Source organism: Vigna unguiculata, unplaced genomic scaffold (assembly GCF_004118075.2).
Source record: "Vigna unguiculata cultivar IT97K-499-35 unplaced genomic scaffold, ASM411807v1 contig_544, whole genome shotgun sequence".
Lineage (NCBI taxonomy): Eukaryota > Viridiplantae > Streptophyta > Magnoliopsida > Fabales > Fabaceae > Vigna > Vigna unguiculata.
Window position 1 is genome coordinate 40,263 of NW_021011262.1, and position 18,460 is coordinate 58,722.

The 18,460-nt window shown below is 44.9% G+C and overlaps 1 protein-coding gene across 1 annotated transcript; it reads left to right on the forward strand.

Moving 5' to 3' along the window:
• Positions 1 to 121: 121 nt before the first annotated feature.
• On the forward strand, positions 122 to 10,263 carry LOC114172424 (cytochrome c biogenesis CcmF C-terminal-like mitochondrial protein). The gene is given in 7 exon segments (XM_028056907.1): positions 122 to 2,617; positions 5,519 to 5,636; positions 5,704 to 5,866; positions 6,115 to 6,225; positions 6,462 to 6,588; positions 6,591 to 7,194; positions 7,196 to 10,263. Coding segments are annotated over 7 exon segments (2,124 nt in total). The 5' UTR covers positions 122 to 1,653; the 3' UTR covers positions 7,233 to 10,263.
• Positions 10,264 to 18,460: the final 8,197 nt, after the last annotated feature.

Genomic DNA, 18,460 nt, shown 5'->3' on the forward strand with positions numbered 1-18,460 from the left:
TTGTCCCTCGTCACCCTAAGATAGGACTTTGTTTGCTTTCTTTCCTGCGCGAGTATTGTTGTAAGGTGGAATGCTTTCCAAGCTTTCGGGTAAATTGGCTTTGCCTTGAGGTCTTATATTCCGTATAGTAAGCCCGGTTGGTATATTGTTGTATGAAAAGGAGTCGATTACCTATTTACCCTAGTCCCGAAATCCAACTCGATCTTAGTCTTCCCGCCCAGCACGTATTCCTAAAGTGGTCGATGTAGGTTATGGGATTGCGCTTGTAGGACAATTTCCGTATCGCCTTTTGGTTAACCGGCTTTGTTTGGGTGCATCCAACATGCTGAAGTTTTAGACTTTGCAAACCTCGATAACCACCCGCTCCTCTTTGAATGAGGAGCTTCACTCTTTAGAAAAGACAGACTCCCACTCCTAAACAGAGAAGAGCAAGGTGCGTAGCGGAAATCCAGTCTTTTCCTTCTTTCCCATCGGGATGTCTGTGCAAGCCTGTCTCTTTTTAGATAGTCATTCCTTTCTTTCCTTTGTTAGAGAATCACCCCTCTCTGGTCTGGTAGGAATTCCCTCTCTTCTGTAGTCATGCCAGGGAGTGAGGAAAGCCGCTTGAAAGCCAGTACGGTACCACTCTCTCCGCTATAAGAATGGGGTAAGCCGATCCCATTCATTGCTTTCAATCGGGGTGAAAGAAAGGCTAGTTAAAGGTCTTTTCGATAAATGACGTCGTATCTCCGGTCGAGTGGAACCAAGGCTCCTGGCCGATTTAAATTGAATAATAAAAAAGATCCTCTAAATAAGATAAGGTGAGACCTCATGCTTGTAGCTTCTCTTCTTGCTACTCGCTACTAATAAAGAAATGGCGTGATATAAGATCAAATTATCCCTGTATCCCCCCCTAAATCAAGATGAGATGGGCGGGTTCAGTCTGATTTTCAAATGCCGTTGACTTCGACCTTTAGCGATTCGCCCCTGAACCTAGAAAAAAAAACCTATGATGCCTTCCTCCCTTCGGCTTTCAGAGTTTTGAACTAAGCGGACTTTGCATTGGCAGCTGAGCTTCTTCCGATCCTCACTCAGGCAATCAAGGAAAGGGTCGTGAGGATCCCAACTCTGAGAGGAAGCCAACATTGACTGACTTTCATGGTTCAGATTCGACAAAAAAGAAGAAGAACCAACAAGATAAGATCGAGCGGTCTCTGCTCCTCTCTAACTAAGAGGAGAAGCGGAACTGTCTATGGACTGCCTTGCTTGATCATCCTATCAGTCATGGTAACGAATTGAGTATCTCTTCTTCGGTAGCTGGTTTGACTGTTTGTGATAGAACAAAACAATAGCAAGATATATCGTAGTAAAGTAGAGCTATAGACTGCATGATTGGCTTGTAGGAGAAAGAAAATAAGGATTCGGGACAAGACGGAGATGCAAGCTTGTCTGCTATTGGATGTTCTAGTTTAGCTCGCGGATTGGTCTTCATTGCGCACCATCCGGCTGGTAAGAAGTTGAGATTGTTCCGCTAGTGTTGCTTGGTCAACAATTTGGAGAGTTTGCTTTTCTTTCATCTTTCTAAGAGCAGTCTGTTTGATCAAATCAGGGATCAGACCGCTCCTGGTGTTCGAACTAGTCATTAATGGTCGGCTTCATTGGTATCCTTTCGGTATGCGTTGCGAACACTTTCATTTTGAGCGTCTCATCTTCTCTAGAGAAGCGAAACTCGAACGGATAGAGCAGATGGTCCAACTACATAACTTTTTATTTTTCATTACTTCTATGGTCGTGCCTCGTGGCACGGCAGCACCCTTACTATTGAAATGGTTCGTCAGTAGAGATGTTCCCACTGGTGCCCCTTTTTCCAATGGGACTATAATTCCTATTCTTATCCCTTCATTCCCTCTTTTGGTCTATCTACATTCCAGGAAATTCATACGCTCCATGGACGGAGCAAAAAGTGGAGTCTTGGTCAGAGCAAGCCGCCCTATTCTATTACCAGACATAATTGGGAGAAGCTCATCCGAAACTAGAGCTGGAAACGCCTCATTTCGTTTCGTTCCCGTTCTTCATTTCCTTCTTATCGAATCCAAGGGGGACTTCTCATATTTAGAATCTTTCTGCGGTGTGCTCTGTTTACTATTCTTTCGTACTCTCTTCTCTTTACCACGCGATAGGTCAGCAAAGCGTGAGCGGGCGCGGAGAAGGAAACGCCAAACACTTCGGCCTAAGCCTAACGGGAATGAGCAACAACGAAATGACAAGATGGGGTGCTCCGGGCACCCCCATTTAGAAAGAAGGGTCGAAGGTTTTTGGCCTGTAGCTTTCCCCGTCCCCCCTTCGTCGGGTGGTGCTTGTGTGGGGGGTGTGCCACCTGAACCTGAAATCGGGCTTGAAGCTCTCGCCTTACCAACGAGCCGACAGCTGATGGCTGTTGGTCACGACTACCACCAAAAAGCTCCAATGAAGATGAATATTTCACATTTTGGAGTGTGCATCTGTATGTTGGGTGTTCTTCTGTCGTGCGACCCGGCGGCTTATGTGCGACCTGTGGCCCACGCCTCCTATTTGTTCAGGGCGGGCGGCGTGAACTCTGACTCGATCCGGGTATTCAATCCCGCCGCTGAGATGCTCAGTTGACTCCTTAACCTTGATAGGAAGATGGCTTATTCAATAATTCGTGCATAAGGGTAAGGAACTTTGGATGAACTAATGCGAATGGGTGTAAGCCTCGCTGCTCGGAAACACCCAGTGCTGACCACACTGAGAGACACGAAAGCGCAGGTAACGCCAGTTGGCGAAGTGGCGTTAAGCATCCCTAGCGGTACGAAAAGAGAGGTCGTGATGATATCATATACGTCCGTACCGCTCCTCGTGGAGTAGATCCCGCATCCAACCAAGTCTTTGACCAGGGAACGGGAGAATTCCCACTACCGCTGGAAGGCCAGCCGGGCCGTGAGCGCGGTGGGAACGGGCTTCCCAAAAAGCCAGCCCCGGGCCGGGGTCGGCATAGAATGAAGGGGACGGCCCTAATGTTGTTGTGTTGGCAAAGCCAACTTCTTGGGTTGCGGGCGGAGAAGAGCGGACGTGGGGACTCAGACCGGGGCGCAGCGTAACTAAGAGAGCCATTCCATTTAGGGCGAGACAGAAGACAGGACGCACTCTTTACGTAGATAGAAGGCATTTCTCTATAAAAGTATATCTCTATCGAAAGAGTGAACCGCTAACTTGTAAATGGAGTAGGAGAGCCTTCCTAGGATCTGTTTGAATTGTGGCAATTGGGGCCTGGTAGACTATTGCAGACCTTGTTCGTCAGTATGAGCTTATGCTTCACCTGCACGACATGAAAGAGCAACCTGGACAGTCTATTCTCCACTTATATTCTTTGTTGTCCTATGTATGTTTTTTGGAGATTCTTCCGCTCATGCTAAGAAGTTTCTTTACTCTCGCTCTCACTGATGATTTTTAGCCTGCTCGAGCCTATTTACTCCATCGCAGCCCCTTGCCTACACTGTATAGTGCTGTTGCAGAACTAATCTCTTCAGAGACTTCACTTGGAACTATGAAATGACAATGAACTTCATTAGTGAGGGCTACTTCTTCTATTATACCTTATTCTGGCTCATCGAATTCCTGTTACTGAAAGAAGCCTGGGAATTGAATTCGAGACTGTCTCACTCGGCCTCCTCGCAAGAACACACCTAAAGGTAGTCAAACCCAGTCTAAACCTCAAACTCATTCCAAGGCTGCTGCTACTAATGAGGATTCTTCTGAGCCTTCCTTTGAGTTAGTTAAAAGCCCTTCTCGTCATAAGCTGCTCCTTCTCTAAGACATTTTGCATTTGTCCATCTCTAGCCAAAGCTGTCCTAATCCTCTTGTCAAGCTGGGCTAGGCTAGCTCTCTTATTCTGGATTGGCCATTATTAGAATACCGGTACAAGCCGTTAGGAGAGGCAGATCAGTAAAAGTATCTTGCTATAAAGTCACTGCTACCTTATTCAGTCTATCCCGGCAGTGCCTGAATGGGAGTCTAGGCTAGCCAGTGCATCAAACTTTTTACTGAAATAACGACTTTTCCAGCTAGATCGGACTAATTGTTTTTATTACCGGAGGCATAATGATAGCACTCAGCGGTTCGGGAACTCTGCCTATCTCAATCCCGGGATGAGAGAAGTTCAACGGGCAAGGCCGGCTTTGCTTCATATGTAGCGGATCGGTATTCTGCTATTCTCTCTCGCTTGATACCGGACATAGAACCCTATCTCGATCAACCCAACTGTCTAACCTTTCTTTCACATCACAGCTATCCACTCTCCTTTATTTTTTTGAAAGTCAATCTTTTTTCGACGCTGGGCTTTAGTCATCCTAGTTCTACACGGGAAGGGAAGAGAATGACCAACTTCCATTGTCAATCCCCAAACGGAAGCATCTGGTATTGGTTCATCTACCTTGATCTGCCTTCCGAGTGACATGGAAGACTGCCCCTTTCAAACTTCTTAGCTCAGAAAGATTGGAAGATGAAAGCTATCTCATTCAACATCGGACTTGTTGCTGTATTGATTCCCACTTGTTGAAGCTCTATCTGGTACTCCCTTGCGCTAGAAGCTCTTGCTAGATTATCCGACATTGACTCGCTATAAGAAGATTGTCCGAATAGCATAATTATTCTCTATGTGAAAATAGTGATTGATAAGGGCTATCAGATAGCAATGAGTGGACTGGCAACCTGTACTTCTTTCTTTGACAGGCATTGCTGGTCCTAGGTCTGGTTGGGTAAAAAAGCTGGGGCATAGCTTCTATTGCTGGCTTGTCTGCCCTGTCTCACTTATAATTGAGGACTTTTGCAGCGATATGTCGATCAAAAAGTCACTCCATTTTGACATGCCTATCTTTGACTTTGAAAAACGAGTGGAGAGCTTTTCCCCTATACGGAGATAGACTATCCTGATTAGATTAGGAATTTACGTAACCGGTAGATTGGATTTCCGGTGGAAGTCAACAAGGACAGATTCCTGTTGGCTAATCGAATGGAAATCCCATCTCATTTCCGATTTGACTGCCTAGACTGAGCAAGCAATATCTTTGCTGTCTCCTAGTGGAATTAGCAGACTCCGACATGAACTCTGAAACTCTGATTGCTGTTTGAAAGGGTTGACATAGATTGCTATGCTAATCCGTTCTCTGATCAAGAAAAAAAAAAAGGGATTGAGATCAGTCTGTCAATAGCATCAATGAGAGAAGAAAGGACACTCTCCATCATGCAATGAGAGAAGAGAGATGTACTGAAAGCATGATCTCTCTTACTTCTCCAATAGAGAAGGATAACCAAATCCTTCTCAATTGTTTCACTGCAGATAGCATCCAAAACTCGGAAATGTAACAAAAGTCAGATGCGGAACACATGCAAGATTGCACTAGTCACAGAGAGAAGACAGCCAATCCAATAGAGCAAGCAACCAGTCACAGCAAGGAAAGCAAAGAGAGAAGCTAGTCACAGGTAAACATGCACTGTCTCTAAGCTCGATTGACTGGCCTAGTTTCACTCGGAGATAGAGACCAGTTACCGAGCCAGTCAGATGCTTGCCTGGCCTTGTCTAACTCCCCAGTTTCACAAGCAAGCCAGGCAGATCACCTTGTTCAAGGATTTCAGAGCGAGTACTTCCAACAAAACGTCTGCCTAGACAGAGCTTCCAACCACTTGGACCCGATGATACACCTGCAGGTCATCCTCTGTGAATCTGCAAGACAGGGAGAGAAAGACATGCCGGACTCACAAGAGAAAGACAGCCAATGCAGTCAGTCAGAGAGAGATGGGAATTCTGCTAACTGAATTCGGAAGACTTGCTAGTCTAAGAGAGATTGGACTCATGCTTCCGGGAATCTCAGTAGTATACCAGGAATGCCCTATTGAGCGTCATGCCTGAACTCATGTTCCGGAGAGTGCCTGTCGGATCACTTATGCCTATGCAAGGAGAGAGCACCGCTAAGGGAAAGTTCAATCATTGGGAAGGTCAGACACAAGAAACCCGAACTGCCTGAAAGGTAACTAGCTTGTCGTCTTCTTTCCTCAACCAGTGACAGGCCTCACTATCTACTGGATTTGGTCTACCGGGCAGCTAGATCGGACTGGTAGCATGCTGAGAGTCCTGTGAGGAAGGTCTTCCAAGAGAATGGACCGATTCGAGATGTGACAGCGGGTCAGTCAAGAAAGCTGCCAGTTCTATTCTACGAGCTGCTTCCAAAGGTGAGAAAGCCTGTTTCTCTGAGCTAGGACACATGCCCGGAAGAGAATCCGAGGTCTATGATGCCGAACCGACATCCCTGTTTGGAATAGGATTTTATTGAAAGGGACCGGCTAACCACTCGCTCTCTCAGTCGAGCAAACCTTTCGCTTTCCTTTGACTTGCGGATACTTCCTTGCGAATAAATAAGGACGGACTATAGTGCTACTGCTAGAGGGGACTCTGCTAGGCTTGCTAATTCGATCCTTGTCCGATACGGCAGCTGCTGGGTCTCCCCACCTCTCCTAAACTTCCCCCGGTCTTCGGCCCGAGCTGTATGAGGCAGAAACTCGCCCCACGTACGGTTCGGAGTCCGAGCCCCACCCCATAATGGTGCGGCTTAGGTCAACTAACACAAAGAAGATACAGTTCACTCAACGATTGCCTTTGGGTTCCGAACTCCATATGGGGAAGGAGCGTTGTTGTTTCCGAGGTCTCGATCATTTACATGGACCCACTTCTCATTCCATTTGTGGGAATTTGATGATCTATAAACCGTCCCTAACGAATGATCGCCTCATGTTTGAGCATGATGAATCACTTCGTGCCGACCTGTTGCCACTAAACTTTCCGGCCTCATATGAGAATGGAAAACTGGAGAATTTTCTGCATCGGTGGATGAAAAATCGCGAACATAATAATTTTGGGTTGATCATGTTCCCAGAAAAAAGATACTTTAGAGAAACAACGAGCACGACTGAAGTGGCTATACATACAAATCCATTTACGGATAGATATGCTTCGATTGGAACTGGAAGTTCCAGAACAGGCGGCTGGTATACCACCATAATGAAACTGCCTTTTCTTTTTTTTATTCGGATAGGATTTATGTTGGCTTCGTCGGGAGGCTCGCGTAGTTTGTTACGTCAGCTCCAAAAGGATGAGTTGCGTTGGAATCGAGAAAGTTCCGTGGAATTCAAAATTGCATTAATAAAAGGAGTCTTCAACCCTCTCAATCAATAGAGGCTAGATCGGACTAAGGAGAGAGACGGTTGAGTACGGAAGCGAAAGCGGAGATATAGGCTAAAATGCCCAGTGAGAATACTGACATGGGTAAGGAGAAATCCGAATGACTAGTGGCCATAACTCATTAAGCAATCTTAACCTTTTTCGCTTAGCCTTTCCTCTTTGACCTGTGCCAAACTCTACTCTTGCTGTTGCTGGGTGGAAGAATTCATTCAACCTCAGTCGGCTCTTCTTTCACAACCAATTCTCTTCCTATTTGTTTGGGCAAAGCCTAAACCGTACTCCTAGTCGGGCACTCACTCTCTTAAGAGAGGGGTAATACTATAAGGAAAACAATAAAGAGATATTCATTAAAGCAATAAAAGTAAAAGCGGGTGAATAAAAGACAAAAAGGCCAAGCTGCAATAGCAATCCAGGAAGAGCGCACCTTATTATCCTTTCATAGAAGAAAAACTATAAAGAAAGGGCATAGCTTCTAATAGAAGATAGCCATAGCCCATGTATTTCAGTTGCCAGATCACACTAATGAAGTACACACCCATGCGGAACTAGTCAGACTTGGAAGCCTTACGACTGTATGAAGTGAGGAATTTATGATTGCCCAGTGAGAGTCATATTCAAGAGCATAAAGCGACTCCCTTTCCCGGCGGATTAGCTATTCCTGTCCTGTCTTTGAGCCGACCTTGCCTGCTGGAGGTATGATTCCGATCTTTGAATCGAATTTGATCTTTCGTCTTCAAGTGAGGGCGACGGGTGGGGATACTTTTGATCTTCCTCCAGAGCCACTGTTTCTGTCATCGGGCTTCAAGCGGGTGTTGAGGCTTATGGTGAGCACATGTACGACAGAAGAGGGAGCAGGAGGAGAAGCGCTACGGAGAACAATAAGTTCTTAAGTTTAAGGATTCATTTCTACCAGGTGATGTCGAAGCGGACTTCTGAAATAAGTTTAAGAATCTGAGACAAGGTTGTTTTTATTTTTCAATCTCTATGAGAGAGTACATGGAGGAGTTTAACCTATTGTCTCTACGATATAGAGTGAAGGAGGGAGACAAGAGGCAATATTCGAGCTGACTTTTTCTGAGCACGAATTGCATTTGCGTTTGCTGGACAGCGTAGAAGCAGCATACCGTATTGCTTTGAGGGTCGAAGGACCTACTGGTTGGTTCAGCCAAGAACCAGAAACCGAATGAAGGAAGCGAAGGTCAGAGTCAAAATATGCCGTGGAGAAGAGCTTACTTACTTATGAGCAAAAGGGGAGTAGCGGAGAGAGACGTTCCCGAAAGGCACCTATCCGTGGGAGACAGAAGATTAAAGGGGAGCCGACTATAAGACAGATAAAGGAGCAGGCTGGAGCGGGGCTTTAGGAAGAAGGGGGCCGGAGATGGACTTGGATGATGGAAAAAGCGGTCTTCCTAGCTTGCTCCAATGCTTGGCTTAGTGAATCAGTAAATGGCAAATTGCTAGCGATCTCAGAAGCACAAGGAAGCAGAGGAAAGAAGGCCCGCCAGAAAGAGGGGGTTGGAGACCCCGGGTATGAAAGATACTCTTGAAAGCTATCGAAGTGGACAATAGAGTGCTTCTTCTTATGAAAAAGCCCTCGATGCTGTGTGAAAGAGCCAAAATGATTTAGCGTTTTAGCGTGGAGAGAGGACTTACGTTAGGGTGAACAAACGATTTCAGATGCTGCGACCATGGCCTGATTTTACGGAGTTCCGTATATGGATTCTGAAAAGTGAATTGAATCCATTTGCTGATAGATAAAGGATAGGAACCTACCTATCAGAAGAGGTTTTCACTAGAATACGAACAAGATAAGAGGATGCCCCATTAGAGGTAGAGGTTTTGGAAAATGGGGTTTGAACCTACCCTAGTAGGGGTGTGAGGGCTTGATTGAGAGTTTTTTGCTAGGATACTTGATTTCCTTCAAAGCGATACTAAAACTACGGGTTCAGTACTCGATGATGGTATTCTTCGTTTTTCAGTTCAGTATTTGACTAAGTCCTCGGTACAACTCTTCCTTTCCACTCCTGACATCCGCTCTGAAACAAGCTTGGTGTATGGCGCACCGCAATCAACGGATGTGAGTGAATGCATTGGCCGGTTCTCATGCCTAATGTATAAGCCGGAGGTCCCTCCTGACAACTGTCTTTTTTTCCGTTCACTCCTCACTCTACTAACGCGGGGTAAGTTATTATTTATATCCGACTGCCGGTGTCGGTACCTACGACTGTGGAATGCTTTTTTTATGTTATTCAAAGAGGAACTCAAAGTCTAGTTTTACTTCAGCCATGGTGGACAGCTTTCTTCCTTTTCGAGGTGTATTCAGTGAGCATCATCGGATGGGGCAGAAGATGCCGCAGTGGATTCACGCCTTCTCTCTGTTCCTAGAGTGTGATCCTTATTGTATGCGACAGTTCGAGAGATCGGTGGAGCTACTTCTTTACTTACCTGATAGGAAGGACAAGATGGAGTTTTGCCTTCACTTTCCGAGCTACCAGATACTAGTGCCTAGCGGAAAAATGGGAGTTGGATTGAGGAATGTATTACAACTCCTAAGTTCTCTATCTCTTTGAATGGGAACTCAATGGCTACTTTGCTGGAGAAAGGGGATTAAGGCAAAGGGACCCTCTCGGACCTTACCTCTTAGTTCTTGAAAAGGTATGGAACCGAACGAAAAGAAGCTGGATATACTGGATAATGGAATAAGGTATGCTACTATATCTACTGGTCCTAGGTATGCTTATGGAGCTGCTTCAAGCTCTCGACCTGGTTAAGATGCTGCCCTTGATTCTGTCACTATAAAATCTACACCAGGACCTGTGGAACCAAGCTAAGGTCACTAGTGAATCTACGTATGGAGCTGGGCGAAGGGGTGCTGGTATGGCTCTAGATCACGAAGGAATCCGCCTATCGATCCGGCTAAGATGATGCCTATGATGCTGCTGGTACTTGTGATGCATCACCCATCCCGACGTATGGGTATGGTTTTGCTACTGTAGACTATGGCTCCGATCTACTGGTGCCCACGCCTCCGCTTCTCCCGCTCATGGCCATAGGTATGTACCCGGACGGGATACTCCTGCTATGCTTATGGGTAAGAAAGTGGTGCTACTGAGATGTCTCTATCTGTACGAGATGCTACCCATGCTCCTATCTCCGCCCATGCCTTTGCCTTTACCATCGATGAGTATGGATCCTGCTCTTCGACTGGAGCCAAATAAAGTCTTTAAGGTGCTGGGTTCCGATCATCTGGAACAGGGTCTCTATCCGCAAATGAGTATACTTATGGAGTATTACAGTTATGCCTTTGCTTCTCCTGCACCTGAGGGATATGGGACTAACTATAGAACACCCGGTAGGACCATAGGCATGTGAAAAATATCGAAGCATCACTTCTAGGAAGACGTCAAAATCTGGATCACTTGTTGGAACAGGTAGGGACGCTGGGCGGGGTGCCCTATGTTGTAAAGGGGAAAGCCGGATTGGGATCTGTTGTAGCAGGATGAACCATGCCTAAGGTGGTTGTACCTTTGCTCTTACCGTCAGGTTCCACTTCATCGACTGGATTTTGATCCCTGGATATAGATCTGGATCAGGATCCCGCTCAATAAGATATGGATATGGATCTTTCTATGTACCAGAAGTTTGAAGAGCTGCCCTTGATGAGGGGTATGCTTCTAGGTCTCGATCACGAAGGTCCTAATCGTCGATAACGATCTATAAAGGCGACCACGATCACGAGAAGCATAAGCTCGATCGGGATCTATATATGCGACTTAGTCAACAGCTTTCACTGATGCTCGGCCGCTCACTATGCTCCCCATGCTACTCACTCTGCGTTGAGGTGCTGCGCCTCCACTGGCTCGGATGTTTCATTTGGGCCCGGGTATGAATATGTATCCGCATAATTGACTGCTTCAACCACTCAATCAACTGGCTCTGCTACTTGCTCAGATCTTGCTTTTAAGGGAATAATGAAGAATTCATATGTTCCCAGTGCGAAGAATGCATCGTAACATAACAGATATGCATATTTGCCTCCCGGGGAAAAAGAGAATCTCAGTGATCCAACAATGGAGCCCACCAAGTGCTACGAGTGCTGCGTACTATAGAGAAAAATGAACATTTATCCTTTCCTAAACGAAAGAGAGATCGATTCCTTTCCCCTGATCGTAGACCACCCTTACTGGGCCACAATACCTTTAGGATTTAGCCCCTCAGGAGTTTGCACGGATTTGGCACTGGATTGTCCCCAGATCCTCATGATGAGGTGGCTGATTCACAACCCAATTCCCATATCGATCTTACGTAAACCCCCCACTCCCACTGCCTGTAGACGCCGCTGATCGTTTATTGGTTTCAGATGCAGCGGGCTAGGGCTCTGGATCCCTATTCTCTATTAGAAAAAGAATCTTAACTTAAGCACGCACGATCAGGGAGGTCAGAATTAGGATCTTTTTCTTAACGTTCTGGAACTAACTGCTCCTGCTGCATCTTGAACTGCTCGTGCAACTACTGCCTCCGCTTCTCTTGTCTCCGGTCTTGGATCACCTACTCACTACTGCGACTGGGTTTGAATCTCGATCAAGGACTGGATCCGCTGCTAGTGCTACCTCTGCTTCTCTCGTGACTGGTGCTGCTTCCCCCGCTAATAGAGTTCAATATTCTATGGAGTCCATATAGAATCTATGGATCCGCAGGATCCGCTGTTGGATATGGGTCCGGTGGAACCCTAACTTCTGCTTCTGCTAGTGGATTCGCAATTTCGTTGTTGGAACCGTGCAAGGTCCGGCGGCAAGCATAGGAGCTGAGGTCGAAAGCGAGGTGGAGTGAAGCAAGGTCGGCAACAGTGAATTGGCTCAGGCGAGGGGAGTCTTACAGGGGTTATAAACTCATGTTTTCATATAGTCAGATATAGGCTTATAATTCAGGTGTTACGTGAATATGTCCTTCTTCAACTACAGCTAAAAGAAGAGCTACGCCACACTCTTAGTAAAAGACTTGTAAAGCATTCCATACCAGAGAACCTGAAATAGCTTTTACCTAGATCATTTCCCTTTAAGGGGTTCTACTACTTATATTATATAAAGATAGGGCCAAAGTGAAGTGATTCAACTCAAGCACGAACCGCTACCTCCTCTTCCATCCTCTTCTCCGAGTTCAAAAAATATAAACTCGTTAGCTCATAACAGCGCATTTGTGAGCTCCAAGTCCCATCGCTCAATGCTGACCTTACATCTGATTGCCCTGGGGAAATGCTCCCAAGCTCCTCTTATATTAGTTAGACCTCTTTCTTTCCTTTACTCTTGGTACCTAGACACTTTGAATCAAGGCTAGGTTCCTTAACGCCCTTCTTTTTTTAGTTATATTCCGTTCTTGGGAATAGGTAAGGGATAGAACGGATAGCCCATGTATTTCCCTTGATTTAGGCTTCGAACCCCACTTTTCGGGCATCTGCTTCAGGAAAGGAAGTTGAACTGGAACCTGTGGATATGGCCGTTGAAGCTGAAGCTTAACCGAATGCATATTCTCTGTTCTCTTTCTTTATTCTCAGTCTCAGTTAGCTGATACTGTTTAAGTCCAGATAGAATCCCTAGTTGATTCTACTATTTTATTCTCCTGCGAGATTTCAAAGTAGGAACTATAATAGGCATCCGGAAGGAATAAGGGAATAAAGTTAAGTCTGTACCTTTTCTATTTGATATTATAGTATGTTCTACCTATATATAGATAGAGGTGTAGTAGTAGCTTCCCTCTGTAAAGTTCTGTTGAAAGGCCGTATGAGAACAAGGTTGGGATATAGGGTGCAAGGTAAGGTAGTTGATGAAAAGATTGTGATTGATTCAGTCATTCATTAGTCTCAGTACCTTATTTAGAGGTATCTTACAATACGCTCTATTTGCAGATGACTACGACTTGATACTTGATAGTAGGGATTAATATGCTTTATAGACTTTATCTTTATTCTAAGTTAAACCGGAAACAATAGAGATCACTCCATCTTTGAAGGTAGCTGTTGTTTGTCCTTGGTTTGCTTAAGCAGTATTAGGAGTTGTAGGTGTCCGTGTCCAACCTGTTATGTTCAGTACCATAATTCTTCTTTTATCTCTTATCTTTGATCCTGATAGTTTCCCAGAATGAATTGTATGGAGAGGAGGTAGTTGATGTCAAGTAAGTCATCGGATGTAAAGAGAGAACTAGCAATAGTTCTTATAATAGGAAAGGAGTTCTATAACTATAAGGTATCTCACTTCATTTCCTGGTAACCGTACCCTTGTGGGTAAGGTGGTTTTTCAGTCAGGAATAGAAGAAAGTGAAAGCAAGAGAGGGAACGATATATACCTTATATCCAGGTAGTTTACTTACTTACTTGTTAAGGAAGCCATGGGAAGAGAGGATGCCCCGGGGAAGGATGACGGGAGGGGACTGACCCTGCCTGCAAGGGAAGGAGGGCCCAGGTATATTGTCAGTTCTGTTGATGAATCTAGGCACTCGAAAGTTAGGATATGCGCTTGAAAAGCTTTCTGCCTAGCCAGTCCGGGATGGGACCATTTGATCCGTGGATAAGGGACCCGAGGAAAAGGCTCTTTCAGCCAAGTCTTTCAAGCCCTATTAGAGTCTGTTCTGGCAAAAGAGTTAGATGTGAGTGCTGGACCAGAGCGAACAGAACCACCTTTAAGGGATGGATCATATGGGACCGAGAGAACAGAACCAGCAAGTTCATGAGTCTCAGAATAAGAAGGGCATCCATCCAGGAAGTATGAGGCCTGCTTCTCAGTTCCGTTTTCAACTAGCATTTCAAGAAGAGAGGTTCTTTTAAGGGTTTGTCCAGGAGTTGTTGGGGTAATGCTTCGGATGTTAGCTTTTGAAGTAAAAACATTCTTCTATTACAATATTGACTCCCGGGACAACAAGAGGAAGTCTAGAGCGAAAGGGCCCGTTGAAGTAAAGAGAGAACAGCAAGGGAAGTAATGCACTAGAAGAAGTAAAGACATAGATTCTTTCATTCTTCGCAGTTGACTTCTCCCCCTATAGTACTACCATCAAGCAACTTAAGCTCAATTCCTTTCACTAGAATCAGAAGCATCCTACAGTTCATTCCTTTTATCTGCACTTGACTACCTTCTGAACCTGACTACTCGAATATAAAGTGAGTGTATTAAAGATTCCGGGCTAAACAGAGAATCACATCATTTCAGACATCACTTGGCACTAGACTGAAAGTCAAAGATAGGGAAGTTAGCTCTATTTCCCTCTATCCTTAGAGTCAGAGACAAACCTAGCAACACTTCCCCAGTACCTAGTTGATGAAAAGTTCTGCGAGGTAAAGAAATAGGAAGAAGGAAAGTGGGATAGTGCCGGTCTATTAGGTCAAGCCTTAAAGAAGTCAGGAATAGATTCAGTACAATAACGAAAGGATAGAATACTATGTTCTTATCCTGCTTTGAAGTCTAATTAGAATGCAAAATCAATATGAACAAGTACAGGGACGGGATAATTGTTTGATAAAGCAAACAGAGCTATTCGGAGGGAGTTTACTTACTTCTTGTTAGAGAAGGGATGGCGGCGTGGCATTAGTATGACTTTACGGTAGGGAAAGTCTGAGGTAAGCAAAGAGTAAGTTCACTAAATCTGAGATAAGAAACTAGGGCATCTATAAAAGCGAGGGAAGTGGAATCATAACTTGTTCTGTCCCGGGTGAAGTCTCATGAAAAGGAATCTTTTTGGAACATAATCGGAAGAACACCCCTTAATTAAAGTGGTACCACGCACGAACTTTATGAAGGAAAATCTATTGATTGGCTTTCAAGATAAGAGTGAATCATAAATAGCTAACTCAACAAGAGAGCGAGGCACGACCGATCAAGAAGAAAGACCCGTGGGAATGAGACGACCACTTGTGGCACATACATCCACTATATTTTTAAAGAGAGAACAACCCTCCAAAGAAGGGGGAACCTCAAAGGTGGACATGGCATCCAGATGATCATCAAAAGTAGGATCTCATCTTCCAATGTAGGCGCATCATACGCACAGGCTAGTGCGGGATAGGCTAATCACCAGACTGCTCTGGAATAGGTGAATCGCTGAAGACAAGAACGAGTGAATCTAGTTTCGAGAGCATGCCTTACTCTAACTCTAATAGGGGGCGTAGAGTTTCTAAGTGAAGGCAAACGCAACTATATATATGTAATATCCTAGCTGTCAGCAAGGCAGGTCCGCTATAAAGCCTACCGGCCAGAAAGTCCTTAAGAACGATAAAGCCGACTCAAAGGCTATTCCATAACCTATCCTTGTTTCAGACTAAGTCCTTGTCTGAAACGTTGTATGAGTGTATCATCTTTTTGTTTGAAAAGAGTGAGCAGGAAATCTCGTATGTGACCAGACCAGTGAAACTTCATCTTTCAACACCCTCTCAAGGCATATCTCGGGATGAATAGCACTGGGATGAAGACAAGGTTCCTCGATCTTCATTCTTCCTTTGATTGCTAGCAGTAAGAATACAGTGATCTCGGTGCGCAAAGAAATTAAGCTTCTTTCAGATCCCGGGTAACTAATCTAAGAAGTTCTACTCGTCAAGTAAGAAGTATGGCCTGACATCTTTCTTTGCTCTTATTCTAATTTCTGTTCTCTTTTTCGATAACCTTTGCCTAAGATGAGAGAGTGCATTTCCATTCACATCGGCCAAGCCGTAATGATGACCGAGAATGCTACCTTGAATGCAATTGATATCTCCCTTTTATTCTCTTGATTATCCTCATCAAGGTGTCATCAGACTCACGAAAGAAAGAGGCAAAAGGGAAAGAAGTGATTGTGCAACTCGCAGAAGAAGGGAAATTCGTAGGCACCTCAATCATAGGCCCGAAAGAGGAAGGGGCTGAGCGGGAAAGATGCCTCGGGGATCCCTTGGTTGTACGAGCATGGAAAGGGAAGACAGACCACGGCCTAAGAGATAGAAAGTCAGTGACGGCAGAGCGGAGTGAGAAGCTGAACTAACTAGTCAAGATAGAAAGATACGAGGAAGGACTCAGTAGGGCATCCTCGCCGGAGAGCGGGTTGGCCTCTGAGGGCTAAGCAAGTCGGGGCTCGCCACTGAGGATTCCTAACAAACGGGGGGCGATAGGTAGCCAACAATAGAATCTCTCTTCATGATGCCCCGCCTTGACCGATCTGATTTGGATTCAGAACCTACATCAATTGATCAAACAAAGCATTCATCTCTATCCAGAATGTATATCATTTAGCCAATCCTGAAAGCCAGATCTAATCTAACGAAGAAAGATCTCAAAACAAACAAAAGACGGATCGGCAAAACAACTCTCTCCGCGTGCTAAGCGCAAAATGGAATTGGATTGGATCTTCGGACCTCTAGAAGCCGCCTTACTATATGTAGTTCCCAGTGATAGAACTGCTAAACAAGAAGCTCCTTAGAAGGACGGGTGGAAGAGCCATTCGTTTATTTTATATAGGATAGACCTTTTTTACTCTCGATAGACCGATCGAAGACTGACGGCAGACCGAAGAGAGCAAGCCAGTGGCAGAAATAAGTGGAATCGATCGATGGCTTTTTTAAGGAAAATCAACGAGAGTCCTTTTGACTTTGATTAGGCCAGGACTCATACTAGGATGAAAGGCAAGGATGATAGGATGTCCTCGCGTACTGGCTTATTCGCAGAGCAGGAAAGAAGATACCTTTATTATGCAATTCTCGAGGTTCACCAGGACTCATCTCGATTGCCCGATTCCTTTTGATTTCAAAGCAAGCTTCGATCTTTTAACTGATAGAAGGATTGGGATATGATTCACGAATGAACCACACTGACACAGCACAGAAAAACAGGCGATACACATCAGGCAAAGGAAAGAATAAGAATCGAAGCTTTAGCAACTTGACTCCCATCCCAGGAACAAAAGACACTTATTTTATAGCAGCGCTCGAAACTACTGTTTTAGTAAACTTTCCCAGGATGGATGGAGTTCCGGGCGAAACAACTCAGTCGAGCCTGAATTATTGCACTAGCCGGTTGACGTCCTCCCCGGATGCCTTTAAAGGGAAAAGCGGGCACAGCTCACGCACGGCACAAGAGGCAAGGAACTTTCCACAGGCATGGACGGCTGGCTTAAAGTCTAGGACTTCCTAACTGCTTGATTGATAAGTATTATTTGTACTATAATACGGGAATGAATCGCATATGTTGGTTGAGAATTGCTCGGGAATTCATAGTTACTTTGCGGGGGCTACTCTTCTTTTTTGTCAATCGAGCCGCTTTCCCTCATTCTACTCGTCCAGCCTCTTCGCGAACTTGTACAATCGATGCCACAAAGATAGTCAACTCTATTATCGAAGAAATAAGGAAACGGGCGACGATTTGGCACCAGATATCCGGAGGTGTGGAAAGAGCAGCTGTGAGGAGCGGAAAAACCATCAAAAAACGACGATTGTTCGTGAGGGTTTCCACAGAAAGACCCCTTGGTTCTGGCAAACAGATCACAATTACAGGTACCTGAGAGCATACCGATGGAATGAACGAAATACGAACAGTTAGCATAATATGATCATAGATCTTAGGTTGTAACTTGATCATGAGCGAATTTGTTGATGTTGCACCCACGAAGTATAGAAAGTACCAAACATTGGGAACTACCCGGGGAAGAGTTAGGAACAGTAACAAGGAGAAGCGAGAACCACTTAAATAGAGGAATCGATTGTATTTCCTCCTTTGTTCCCCATAGCAACTGGGGATCAAAAAGCACCAAATTTGATGACTTATTAAGGGAAAGACGAAGTAAGAACATGCTATTGAAGACGTTGCAACATATGTCGGGGAGGCCTCCGTTGATTGTGTACAAACAAAATACGAGTCCAAAGACAGGGTAAGAAAGGGTTTAGCTAATGGAGATATTAACTCTTCCGGGAACCAGTAACGCGTAAACCATGTCAAACCAAGACCGATCAATATCCGAACGGAACGGATTCGAACTTCTCCTAGAATCGTTTCCGGTGCGAAATTAATAGGATATATATGAGTAATTCAAAGGATAAAGAGAAAGATTTGATAGGATTAAGGTAGCGGTAGTATATTGGAAGAGGAACTAGCTTTGACTTTCGCTGTCTAGGTATTTTTTGTTTCCCCCTTAAAAAAAAGTGACATGATCTCCTTCCCCTTCCACAGTCAAAGCAAAGATTGCAACAAATCATTTCCGAATCTTGTATCGATGGGAACATATGGG